Source organism: Mya arenaria, chromosome 1, assembly GCF_026914265.1.
Source record: "Mya arenaria isolate MELC-2E11 chromosome 1, ASM2691426v1".
In the NCBI taxonomy this organism is placed as follows: Eukaryota; Metazoa; Mollusca; class Bivalvia; order Myida; family Myidae; genus Mya; species Mya arenaria.
Window position 1 is genome coordinate 13,606,310 of NC_069122.1, and position 14,278 is coordinate 13,620,587.

Below are 14,278 nucleotides of genomic sequence, written 5' to 3' on the forward strand. Positions count from 1 at the left end.
TTGGTGCATCTTTAATCATCCACTTTTGCTTCGTGTTTAGATTAAGAAAGCAGTTGGGTAATATTTAAGCTTCTATTATCATCACAATATATTTCTCCGTATAGAACCCGATGAATCATTTATAGGGAAGACTCTATAGTTTGTTGATCTAATTCATTATCACAAATTTCCCTTGCAATAGCATGAATATAATCCACTTGATATTGTCCTAAATCACCAAATATTTCTTCCCCCTTCTCGCTATCTCTAGCAGCTGGTAGTTCAATACTGTTATTAGATTCTGCGATGCTATGTCGAGGATTAAGTTCGTTTATATTGTCCGTCTTACAGGCATGATCCAGATCACTATAAGAATGTGTGATGCTCCGCCTCGATATTGATTCACCACTAATTTCAAGTTCATTCTTGACATTCGTGATGCTCTGTGGGGAATTACTGTCGTCCGTGAATTCTTTTGAAGGCACTCCGATATCACGGTCATATTCTGTGACGTTGATTTCATCATATTGATCAGGTGAGTTTTGCTCACAGATGTAATGATATTGTTCCATGGTATCTATATTAATTGAAAAAAAAAGCAAAACACTTAAACCAATTTAGTGTAGTCAGCTTCATTCTTAATCTCCGATTTCGTAACAAGACAAGCGTAACTAGATTCAAATATTTGTGAGGGATAATCATACTTATTAACATTTTGTTTTATATCTTTTTGTTATTATTTTCAATGGTAATTTGAGTAAATTGATGACATTAGTATGTACCTTCGTTGATCTCGGCATATAGGGAAGAACTTTGCGGTCCCCACGGACCGGTAGGTTGTTGAATTGGTGGAACGTCAACTGGTAATACCTGTCCAGGTTCCATGCGTTCATTCTGCTGACGGATACACCTGCATATACAAACAAAGGGAAGCATGTTTGCAAAATAGTTAAATAGTTAAAAACGCAAACTAACCAAACTACACGTAGAACCAAATAACATGCAATATGATGTTCCGGTTTCATTTTAGCTCTTCTAGATTTTTAAACCGCAAAGTAAAGCGATTTTTGATATAATGTTCTTTTAACCAGCGCAAAATATATATTATTTAAAGCGATACAAACATTAAGAATTGTTCTCCTGCAGAAGCAGAGTATACTGTTACATATAAAAAATGGTCTGACTCCCCTTTTAAATCCAAACGTGTGTATCTGTAAGATGTCACTAATGAATATTTCAGAATATGTTCGTGCATTCTAATACATATCTAATTATACCATCATCATCCTTCATAAGCAGAGTGTAATACTAAATATCAAAAAACGGACTCCCACTTACAATCTAAACGAGTGTATATGAAGTATTTCACTTATGAATACTTCAGAATATCTTGTTAAATTGCATGTATTTGTTTATTCGTTTCCCTCGATTTGTACCTTTTTCGAGCCCATACGTAGCAGATAATTCCGACAACAACGACAACCACAGTGGCAATAACTGGTATAACGATAGAGGTTGTCTTTAAGGAGCTGATGTTTTCTTTATCGGTCGATTCTAAAAACAATGTAGCGTTATTATATAAATGGCTGGTGAAACGAAATAGCCAAAACCTGAATTTAAACAAGCAATGATTTCTCGAGATATCCGGTCCACAAATATGGGATTTATGAATAACTGGTGACCTTAAATTATTTTTGAGTTATTTGAGGTCTTGTTTACAGAAAATGAAAATGTAAATAAAAACATACCGAAAATAAAATAGCCAACAAAGATTGCAAAAATAGGATATTATACGTCATTTTTCAGTTTACTATACTAACTGTAATTCATTTATGTACGATGTACTTCATGTCATTTATTCAAAATGTAAGTAATCAGTAAGCAAATTTATTTTCAATTGAGGCCAATGTCGAATGGGGCAACCAGGCATCATATATGAGGATTAAGACTAATCGAGCTAGCAGATAACTATCTTCAATTGAGACCAATATCGTATGGGGCCACCTGGCATCAAATAGGAGGATTAAGACTAATGGACCTAGCTGTGAACTAGCTTCAATTGAGACCAATATCGTATTGGGCCACCAGGCATCAAATATGAGTATTAAGATTAATGGAGCTAACAGAGAACTAGCTTCAATTGGGACCAATATCGTATGGGGCCACCAGACATCAAATATGAGGATTAAGACTATTGGACCTAACAGTGAACTAGCTTCAGTTGAGACCAATATCGTATGGTGTCACCTGGCATCAAATATGAGGATTAAGACTAATGGACCTAACAGTGAACTAGCTTCAATTGGGACCAGTATTGTATGGGGCCACCAGGCATCATATATGAGGATTAGGACTATTGGAGCTTATAGAAAACTAGCTTAAATTGGGACCAATATCGTATTGGGCCACCAGATATCAAATATGAGGATTAAGACTAATGGACCTAACAGTGAAATAGCTTCAATTGAGACCAATATCGTATGGGGCCACCTGGCATCAAATATGAGGATTAAGACTAATGGACCTAACAGTGAACTAGCTTCAATTGGGACCAATATTGTATGGGGCCACCTGGCATCATATATGAGGATTAAGACTATTGGAGTTTATAGAAAACTAGCTTCAATTGAGACCAATATCGTATGTGGCCACCTGGCATCAAATATGAGGATTAAGACTAATGGACCTAACAGTGTACTAGCTTCAATTGGGACCAATATCGTATGGGGCCACCAGATATCAAATAATTTATGAGGATTAAGACTAATGGAGCTAACAGAGAACTAGCTTATGTGTGGGTCGGATTGCATAAGTCTTTCAAAACATGATCGTGTTTTGCACATTATCATATATTTTTAAAGTAGAAAAGTTCTAATTCTTTTAAATAAAATTATCTTTAGAAAAAACATAAGAGACTTTTATTTTGTTATACCAACTTTAAGTTTGGCTAAATTTGCTAAAATACTTAAGTTACGCTTAAGATATTTCGTTAGGACTGGGCCTGGTAGTTTTTTGGACAGTTTAAATAAACACATATAAATAATTATGATACGTATGTTGGTGCCATGTGTAATATTAAAGCACTTCGCTTAAATGCTTCGATAAACATATCGGTACATTATCATATCAGTTGTATATCAGCCATCTGATAAAAGATATAGTATCAACGCTTACCCTTCATCTTTAATGTTAATGGCGGTTGTTATTTTGAACATTAATCTTACCCCCACAGAATTTACCACTCCATCCACGAGTACAGCCGTTTATACACTCCCCTGTGTATGAATTGCAACCTTTTCCATTTTCGTCACCTTGACAGTTTGCACTGCATTTAGAGTTGCACTTCTTGTCCCAATAATCGTTCTCACATCCAAACTGACATACACCGTTGATATCACATGGACTATTTGAGGAATTTTGTTTGCAGTTTTTACATGTATTGTTGCAGTAGAATCCGTAGTGATAAAACTTACAGCCATTCAAGCATTTGCCACTTTGCCTGTCACATTGTGGGAAACCGTTTATTTCTCGACATCCCACGCCACATTCTTGTGAACAACTTTCTAAATACCCTCGAGTACAGTTATTGCAAAGTCCGCTTGATTGATTACATCTTCCATTCAAACATTCTTTTGAACATGTTTTATTGCAATACCCACCAGTATAGCCAGATACACACTCGTTACAAATTCCACTTGATTTATCACATATTACATTCAAACACTTTTCTGAACAATTTTTCTCGCAAAAATTGCCAAAATAACCAGGTGTACATTGTCCCAAGCAGCCATGTATTACATAACGATTCGATTCACATTGGTGTTTGAGATCTGCAAAAGGAAACAGTTTTACAATATTCTAATTGATCAAAATATATTAAGAAAGAATGTGTTTACTATACAAATGATGAAAGAAAACATTGTTTACTTCGGACTTTCCTAAATACTATTCCATTCTATAATGTTTGTAAAATGTAAATGTATTTTTAAAGGATTCGAACGTCATCATAACATTGTTAATAACGTTTTGTAATAAATTTCACTGAGTAAAGGCTAATGTTTAGAATTTAACTCCTTTTTTATATACATATATATCTTGCTTCCTGCAATATAATTGCATACAATATACATGTTGGTCATGTGGCATGTCTCTGTTCGTAATGAAAAGAATGCTTCGATAAACATAACGGTACATTATCATATCAGTTGTATATAAGCCATCTGATAAAACATGTAGTATCAACGCTAACCCTTCATCTTTAATTTGAATGGCGGTTATTATTTTGAACATTAATCTTACCCCGACAGAATTTACCACTCCATCCACGAGTACAGCCGTTTATACACTCCCCTGTGGATGAATTGCACCTTTTTCCATGTTCATCACCTTGACAGTTGACACTGCATTTAGAGTTGCACTTCTTGTCCCAATAATCGTTCTCACATCCAAACTGACATACACCGTTGATATCACATGGACTATTTGAGGAATTTCGTTTGCAGTTTTTACACGTATTGTTGCAGTAGAATCCGTAGTGATAAAACTTACAGCCATTCAAGCATTTGCCACTTTGCCTGTCACATTGTGGGAAACCGTTTATTTCTCGACATCCCTCGCCACATTCTTGAGAACAACTTTCTAAATACGTTCGTGTACAGTCATTGCAAAGTCCGCTTGATTGATTACATCTTCCATTCAAACATTCTTTTGAACATGTTTTATTGCAATACTCGCCAGTATAACCAGATGCACACTCGTAACAAATTCCACTTGATTTATCACATATTACATTCAAACACTTTTCTGAACATTTTTTCTCGCAAAAATCGCCAAAATAACCAGGTTTACATTGACCCATGCAGCCGTGTAATATAGAACGATTCGATTCACATTGGTTTTTGAGATCTGCAAAGGGAAACAGTTTTACAATATTCTAATTGATCAAAATATATTAAGAAAGAATGTGTTAACTGTACAAATGATGAAAGAAAACATTGTTTACTTCGGAATTTCCTGAATGCTATTCAATTCTATAATGTTTGTTAATGTATTTCTAAAGGACTCGAACGTCGTCATTACATTGTTAATAATGTTTTGTAATAAATTTCACTTAGTAAAGGCTAACGTTTAGAATTTTACTCCATTTTTATATACATATATATCTTGTTTCCTACAATACAATTGCTTACAATGTATATGTTGGTCATGTGGCATGTCTCTGTTCGTGATAAAAAGAACAAACGTATTTTGCTGAACGATTGTTTGTCTATCCTTAATTTACTTTAATAATATTCAATACAAATTTAATGTGTAAAATACTTATTATAACTTGTGATAATTTTATACATGTCGTGTCTCACAATCAAACCTATTGTATTATTATTGTTCATATGAATAATTGAATTAATTTTTTGTAATGAGGAGTACGTTTGAATGACAGACATCAACGTGCTAGCTTTTAGGCTGCTGGGCTTGTTCCTGCAGTGATGACATTCATTCACGTTTTAGCTTTAAGGTGGCTTGTTCTTGTAGTAATGACACGCTAGCTTTAAGGCAACTGGGATGGTTCCTGAAGTGATGACACGCATTCTACACGCTTGTTTCTGTAGTGATGACACGCATATACGCATATACTTGCATGCTTTAAGGCTACTCGGCATGTTTTAGAAATGATAACACATGTACACGGTTACTCGGTTTGTTCCAGAAGTGATAATGCATGGATGTGTTAGCTTTAAAGCTACTCGGCTTGTTTCTGTAGTGATGACACGCATATACGCATATACGTGCATGCTTTAAGGCTACTCGGCTTGTTTTAGAAATGATAACACATGTACACGGTTACTCGGTTTGTTCCAGAAGCGATAATGCATGAATGTGTTAGCTTTAAAGCTACTCGGCTTGTTTCTGTAGTGATGACACACATGCACATGCAAGTTTTAAGGCTACGAACCCGGGTCGCCTCATTTATTATGATATTATGATAAAAACACTGTGTTGGGGAATAACAATAACGCAATATGTATTCAACAAAATAATTGTGTGTTTTTAAATTAAACTGCTGCTAAAAATAAACGGATGCTTGATAATACGTCTAATTTGTTTATGACAAATTATTATACAAAACAAAATATTCAGTGTAATACCTAAATATTTAATTACGCCTAGTCTTTTTCTTTGAGAATACTTGATACTCATATTGTATTACACGCTAAAGGTATTGACGTCATTTGCTATTTCAATTATACACTCTGATTGTATGATCATTGAACCGATGATGTTCTATATTACAATTGTTTGACTATTACTTTTTGTTGTCGCTAGCCATTTTCTAACAATAAAAATACAGCTGCAGAATATTGTACTCATCTTTAATCATGATGCATTATATTAATGAAGTTTAAACATAAAGATTGGCCGCATTTTTTCGTATGCTCATATAAATATACCTTTACAATTATACAGAATGAAATACACACAGGTGTACATTTTCTTGAGAAAAAAAACATTATTAATTCAGTTTAATCTGTAAATATCAAACCATGAGGTTGATGAGTCGGTTAATGCCAATACACTGCTGATTTATATAGAAACATGACTTTCACATTATCAAATACATGTTTCTTCAATCGGGGGAGTTAAGTTGGAAAAATCCTCGTGATTACGCTGCAATGATTTGCATTCGGTTGAATATAATATTAGCAAATGTATTGTATCATGGTGTGAACAGAAGCAACACAATAATCATACGACTAGCTCAACAAAAACTGTACCATGGATTACGTCATAGATCAACGTAAATGAAAAATAAACAGTATACTATGATAGATGCGATGGATATATTATCATATTTGTTCAACATATCTTTATTACAGATCTATAAAACTACCAGCTGAAAACCAGTATACCTGGTAAAACTAAGGTTGAAGAAGATTGTACCTATTATAAATAAATTTATCACACTCCGTTCCAGTTTAGATAATATTAATATTAATAAACAAACAGAGATAAACATTACTTGTATCAGCTCCATCTTGAATATAAAGAAACAATGGAACATCTTTTCAACAAATGTAGAATCATGACAGTTCTTGGAGCAAGTTAAACAATTTATTCCCTTATATTGATATCTTCATCTGTTTAAACTTCATGCCTAAATATCTCGAAACTTCTATAGCCCCTTATAACAGGATCCAGATAAGCTAATTATATAAGTCGACCTATAATTTGGGTTGTATCTACTTCTTTTATACTTTAATAATGCGTTTTCTTCAACTTTATTTTTAAATAAAATGTACGTATGTATTTTGGCCACTTGAGATAAGCTTTTTTATGTGAAGCTTTGTTTCTGATGTTAAGAGAAGCTATGGCAAGAACCATAATGTATTTTTTATGGACAGCACTTGTTTTCCAGCCAACATAACATGCTTATTATATTTTTATACGATAAAGGTTATTTGATACACTTAATAATATATTGTTATATAATTTATAATAATAATATATAGTATTATTTTTATTAATAATGTTCTAAGTAAAGGCTGCTGCACCGACAACACGTGTTGTTAAACGCGAAGAGCGAGTTGTATTATTTCAATGATATGGGTAGTGTCCCAAGCTACTGTTGTGTATTAACAGTATCATATCATCATGGAAATGGTCTAAAAAGTAGCATTCGTATAAGTTAATAATGTTATAATTTACCCGCACGCTATTACTTGCACGGTAAGAGCTTTATCAATAATATCCATATTATCGTTATGATCAGGAATTGTAGTAATGATATTTGTTAATACGTGTATATAAAAATTATTATAAACTATTTAAATCATACATCATCTTGATGTTTTTGAATACGCTACAAGGGATTCAATGATAACGAATTGGTGCTCTTCTACAAAGAAAAATAATATCTCTCTAAGGGGCGGGGTTAATTTATACCAATAACTAATATGATAATAATAAAGTTGTTCATTAGTTTTGTCTCGGTATCCTTTATTACATGAATCCATTAATCCGTTTAACATGAGGGTCAAATAAATTCAGCTTTTTCTAATAGCTACAAGTTGTATTCTAATTGTTTCTGTTGCCACATCTTAACAAGAAAGTATAATGTGTATCTTAGTCAGCGAGGATATAGGTAAATATTAAATGTATTAAGGTTACATTTTCTACTCTAAATATTTGCGACCATTAACCACCGTATATTCCGTCGCATATACTACAGTAAGTTCTATAGTAATCATGGTATCATATATTATTATGTATATTTCATTAGAATTTGTGTTGCTTTATTTTAGCTTTGTAATCATTTTTGCACTATTTTTGTCTATGAAGAAACAGTAGATGCGATACAAGCACGACTTACTGCAGGTCCTATCGAACTCATCTTCAACATGTACACAGTTCCTAGCTCCGTCACACAACCCACTAGTGGAGATGCACTTGCCATTAAAACATAAGGCCCGGTCTCTTTGAAAACATTCATCCACAACTGTAATACAGGAAATAAACGTATGTGTTTGAACAGAAAGATCGTTATCATTCGATACATATGATGTTTATACACCGTCGTAAATACTAGTTTACAATATGAATCAACCTCCAATATCCGCTGCATTACTTTATTTATTATCATTATTATTATTATCATTATTATTTTTATCTCATTATTATTATTATTATTATTATTATTATTATTATTATTATTATTATTATTATTATTATTTTATTATTATTATCATAATAATCATTATTATAATTATAATTATCTCATTATTATTATTATTATTATTATTATTATTATTATTATTATTTTTAATTTTTTATAGAATTTTTTTTTTATTATAGTAGTAGTGGTAGTAGTAGTAGTAGTAATAGTAGTAGTAGTAGTAGTAGTAGTAGTAGTAGTAGTAGTAGTAGTAGTAGTAGTAGTAGTTGAAAAAAAACGAAGACATTATCATTCGATATAAACGATTTCAATGGTATTAAATGCTTTGATCGTTCAGGATTAACCCCTTCAGCCTTGAAACATTTTGTGACAATAACAAACCGTATAAACCGTGAAATAAAATCATATATTATATATATTCATTATACATATATTTTTATTAACCCTCACTGTGTTCAAGATGATCCCTTTACCTTAAACATTGCGTTCATTAGATTTAAAATATACCATCCTTAATACAGTTATACATTAAGTAGTATAATAATAAAATAGTTTTATACATTATTCGTCTTGCTTCATATATTTCAATTTACTTGCAATGTCCACTGAATAATTAATCGTATAAACAAGGCATATTCGATAATCGACAGAAGTTCACTGGTGAATTATCACCATTATTAATGCAAAAAAGAGAAACAAAAGGTGTCACTCTAAAATGGCATAACCACAGTGTCACGGATAAAACAACTCTATTATTATATTTTCGTATAATATACTGCAGGGCCTCGTTTGGGCAGATTCAGCAAAATAAACGTTATGTTAATTAAGGATCAATTTGGTAGATTGTTATAGTTGATATAGTTGCTGTTGATAAAGGAGTATTGTTTTATAAATGTTTGTTCATCATTTTGTTGTACTAATAATTTTAAGCATTTTCATTTTCATTTGACTAAAGTTTTGACGATGTTAAATGTATCGCTAATCTTGTAATACTAAAAAGATCTATGTTTCTAGCTTGACGGGCCTCTTATGTAACACGCTGTGATTATGTCCTGTTAAGCACTTATTGGTCAATGTTGAAAGTTTTTGTTTGGGTTTAAAAGTGAATTGTTGCTTTAATATAACAGTTGTTGATAACATTATATTAGCGAGGAAGAAGCATAAAATACAATCTTATATTGTATTTGTTTTGAATAAAGTGGTAGTTGTTTTGCTTTTTCAAGCTTTCCCACGGTTATACTCATAAGGCATATAATTGTGGTGTCGTAGGCAACGAAAATAATTTTATAGCGTTACATGGACGTGGTATGTTATATTGTACTGACAAATAAAGTGGTATGTACAAAGTATATGCTTATGTTATTTACGAAACAAAAAATGTTGGGATGAAAGTAGTCCATGGTGGCCAAATAAAATAGAGTAAGTAATATCTGTCATATGTTTTAGCTGTTCTGGATTGGGTAAGACGTGTGGCACGTAGACATCGGGACGAGCACGCACATCGAGCGGGACGCCATTGTTATTAGAGCAACGTCCGGTTTACACCGAGACATGCCCGTTGACAACGCCGATGCTACCAAGGCCATATCGAGTAACCGCGCATAGGTACTAGATCATTGGTATACGTGGTATACGTGGGCACCGGCAAACGACCCACAAGTCCCAGCATATGGCGTTTGTATACAAATCGGCATACGCCCGGCACTTGACTTATACGGTCGTTGGTATACGAGGGCACCCGCAGGCAGCCGGCACTTTAGGACATCGGTCGTTGATATACGAGGGTAGCGATAGACGATCAACACTTGAAGACATTGGTCGTGGGTTTACGAGTGCACCGGCATACGACCGGCAATTTACAACATCGGTCCTTTAAATACGTTGGAACCGGTTAACAGACGGCATTTGATAAACAAAGGCTACGGCAGATGACCGACACTCTTCGATATCGGTCTTTTGTTTACGAAGGCACTTACAGACGATGGACACTTGACGACATCTGTCGTTGTATACGAGGGAACAGGCAGACGGCCGGCACTTGACTAGATCGGTCTTTGTTAAACGACGGCGTCGGCAGACGGCCGGCACTCGACGACCTCGTTCGTTGTAAAACTAGGAACCAGAAGTCGGCCTTTTCTTAACGACATCTGTCATTTGTATAGGAGGAAACTGGTAGACGACCGGCACTTGACGACATCGGTCATTCTTAAACGAGGGCAATTACAGACGGACGGCACGTGACCATATCAGTCGTTGAAATACTAGGGCATTGGCAGACGGCGGAAACTTGACGACATCGGTCGTTGATATAAGAGGGCAACGAGTGACGTCCCGCACTTAACTATATTTTTTGTATACAAGAGAACCGGCAGAAGTCTGGAACTTGGCGTCATAGGATAATGGTAAACTAGGGCACCGTCAGATTGCCGACACATGACGACATCGGTCGCTGGTATACGAAGGCATCGGAAGACGGCCGGTATTTGGCGATTTTGGTCGTTCGTATACGAGGGCACCGAAAATCAGCCGGGATTTAACGACATCAATCGTAGGTATACCAGACCATCTACGGCTTGATGGCACTTGACGACATCGATCGGTGGTATACTAGGGCACCGGCTGACTGAAGGCACTAGACGACATCATTAGTTGGAATACTTGGGCACTGGCAAACGGCCGATACTAAACGACATCGGTCGTTGATAAAAGATGTCACTGGATTACGACCCGCACTTAACAACATCGGTTTCTAGAATACAAAGGAACCGGAAGCAGACTGACAATCGAAGACATCTGTCGCTGGTATACGACGGTACCGGCAGACGGCCGGCACTTGACCTCATTGGATTATAGTATACGACAGCACCAGCAGGGGGGCGTCATAACACGACAACGGTTGTTGGTAAATAAGGGCACCAACAGAAGGCCGAACTTTGACCATATCTAACGTTGGTATTCGACGGACACCGGTACTTCACGACATCGGACGTTGATACACAATGGCAACGGCAGACAACCGACATTTGACGATATCAATCGTTGGTATACGAGGGCACAGTCTGGGGGCCAGCACTCAATAACATATGTCGTCTGTATGCCAAGGAACAGGTAGTCAGTGGACACTTGACGACATCGGTTGTTGATATACGAGGGAACCGGCAGACGGGCGGCCCTTGACGAACATCGGTCGTCTGTAAAGGAGGGCAGCGGCAGACGATCAGTACTTGACTACATCGGTCGTTGATATAAGAGGTTACCTGCCGAGAGCCGGCATTTGACGATATCCGTCGTCGGTGTACGAGGGAACCGACAGACAGCCGGTACTTTATGACATCGGTCGTTGATGTAGGAAGGAACTGGAAGACAGTCGTCATGTTACGACATCGGTCGTTGGTTTACGAGGGCAACGGAAGACGGCCGGCTTTTGACCACATTTGTCGTTGATCTACGAGGGAACCGGGACTGAGTCGGTACTTCAAAACCAACAGCGGCAAACAGCGGGCACTTGAATTACATCGGTCATTGGTATACTCGTGCACCGGCGGACAGCTGGCTCGTGGGTATACGAAGTAAATTAAATATAGAATTCCGAAGTTTTGATAGTAATATCACTTTTTGGCATATGTCCTGGAAGCGCTTCAAACACAGCTGGTCTATTTCTACTTCACACCGCAATCTACATACGAAACTGTTTGATTAGTGATTTATATAGTACATTTTGTACTCTTAATTCGATCCTTTAGGAAAGTCTTTAGTATTTTATGGCAATGTGTGTTTGTTTCTGTTGACTATTAAGAAATATGTCTTTTGTAAATAAAACCTGAATTGAAATGTTAACACTTGATATATTTTGTGTTGGCAAGTTATACTCGTAGTTATCATTATACTGCAAATACCCTGGCGTTTCACCCTGAAGTGTTAGTATGACACTAAATATGTATGTTTCCAAGGTAAATAACATCAGATAAATAATCATTAAATTGTTTAACTAAATTTCATAATTAACTACATTCTACAATAGTAATACCCTCATATACATTACTTTCTATCAGGTATAACCGTGATTCCGTTCATATGCTTAAGGTAACGGAGAATTTGAGTTTAATGGGCCGAAGCGTTCTTTGGAAACTGTTTTTCAGATCAATGTCACCGCGACCTAAACATTTGACCGTATGACTCCAAATTGACAGGCGTCATCTGCTGCACATGGATAAACCTGCGTTTGAGTTTTTTTGGCTCAAGTATTTTTTCTGTTATTGATCGGAAACAGATGGAAAAAGTTTTATTTGTGATATGTATCTTTAATGTTTGATTGGCTGTATAACAAGTATCCAAGTGTAAAAATCGTGTCACCCATATGTCAGGTAATTACCGTACCAAGTATGCATATGTACAAACAAAATCTAGACGTTTACGGCACGTTTATTTCTTTGAATGATATACAATTTCTACCCAATATTGTCATTTTTTGCCCTTAAAACATTCCTCAAAAACAAACCTAACACCGAAAATTTGCGGTCAGATTCAAAATAAATTTCATGATAAGCAATCTTTAGCCGTGTATTTGCTCCAGATACTTTACTCTCAGGTAAGTAAAAGGTTGAAGAGTGTATCGCTTTTAAGCGAAATTGTCGGAGCTATCAAATCTATATTACGTACGGTTTACCTCATTATATTGTAAAGCAAAATTTCAGAGCCATACGTTGGAAAGTGAAGCAATCGCTCGCGCAACTAATACATAATAATGTATACTTCTGAAGTTAAAATTTAAAGGCACATTGCGTTTGAACACCTCAGCCGAAGCCCACGAAATTTTCTATGATAAGTAAACTCCATGGTAATCATGTTTACCATGTTTCAGAATGATCTGTACACTTAAGACTTTGTTTGAGTCACTTACATTGACGAACAGACTGCGACACCAAACCCCCGGCCAACAATATTTCTATAAAAATATAGAACAAAAAGGAAAGAGCACAATATATATTGCATTCATATTTTATCAATCATATTGAACCAAAAGTTAAGTTGAAGCGTTTTGCGTCCATGTACAAACCATATATACCGTCGTAAATACTAGTAAAATATATAAACACATACATTTATCGGATTTGTTTGCTTAACAAATTTAAATCAGAATCCTATGTGCACTACATAATTATTCTCATCACCAACAAATAAGTTTAAGTCGACATATTTGACTTACTGCAGACCGGAGCAGTCTCATCTTCACCCTCCTCACAGTCGGTAAATCCGTTACAAACAAGATCCGTGAGGATACACCTCCGGGAACTATTGCAATAAAATCTGCCCCTTTGCATGCATTTATCCATGACTGTAATAAAAAGGAAAATGGCTGCATCGAATGTCACAAATGTATGAAATATATTTATGCGATGTAAAACACAAAAAAACTCATTGTCAATAGAAATATATGATTTAAATGGTCTTAAGTACTTAGATCGTTTTAGAATAACCCCTTTAGCGATGAAACATTTTGTGACAATAACAAACCGTTTAAACCGTCCCAAATGCTAGCTTTTAAAAATAAAAATATATATAATGTATAAGATTAATCATGATAAATATATTTCGATCAACTGCGTTTATGATGAACCATGTACTGTT

General features: G+C 35.3%; 1 protein-coding gene across 1 annotated transcript; it reads right to left on the bottom strand.

The window, feature by feature from the left end:
* Nucleotides 1-119: 119 nt before the first annotated feature.
* On the bottom strand, nucleotides 120-8,465 carry LOC128223691 (protein draper-like). The gene is made up of 6 exons (XM_052933044.1): nucleotides 8,348-8,465; nucleotides 4,279-4,884; nucleotides 3,204-3,809; nucleotides 1,416-1,533; nucleotides 762-889; nucleotides 120-556 (listed from the first exon to the last, which is right to left on the bottom strand). Exons 2-6 carry the CDS (start codon nucleotides 4,835-4,837, stop codon nucleotides 120-122), a joined length of 1,848 nt encoding a protein of 615 aa, XP_052789004.1. The 5' UTR covers nucleotides 4,838-4,884; nucleotides 8,348-8,465.
* Nucleotides 8,466-14,278: the final 5,813 nt, after the last annotated feature.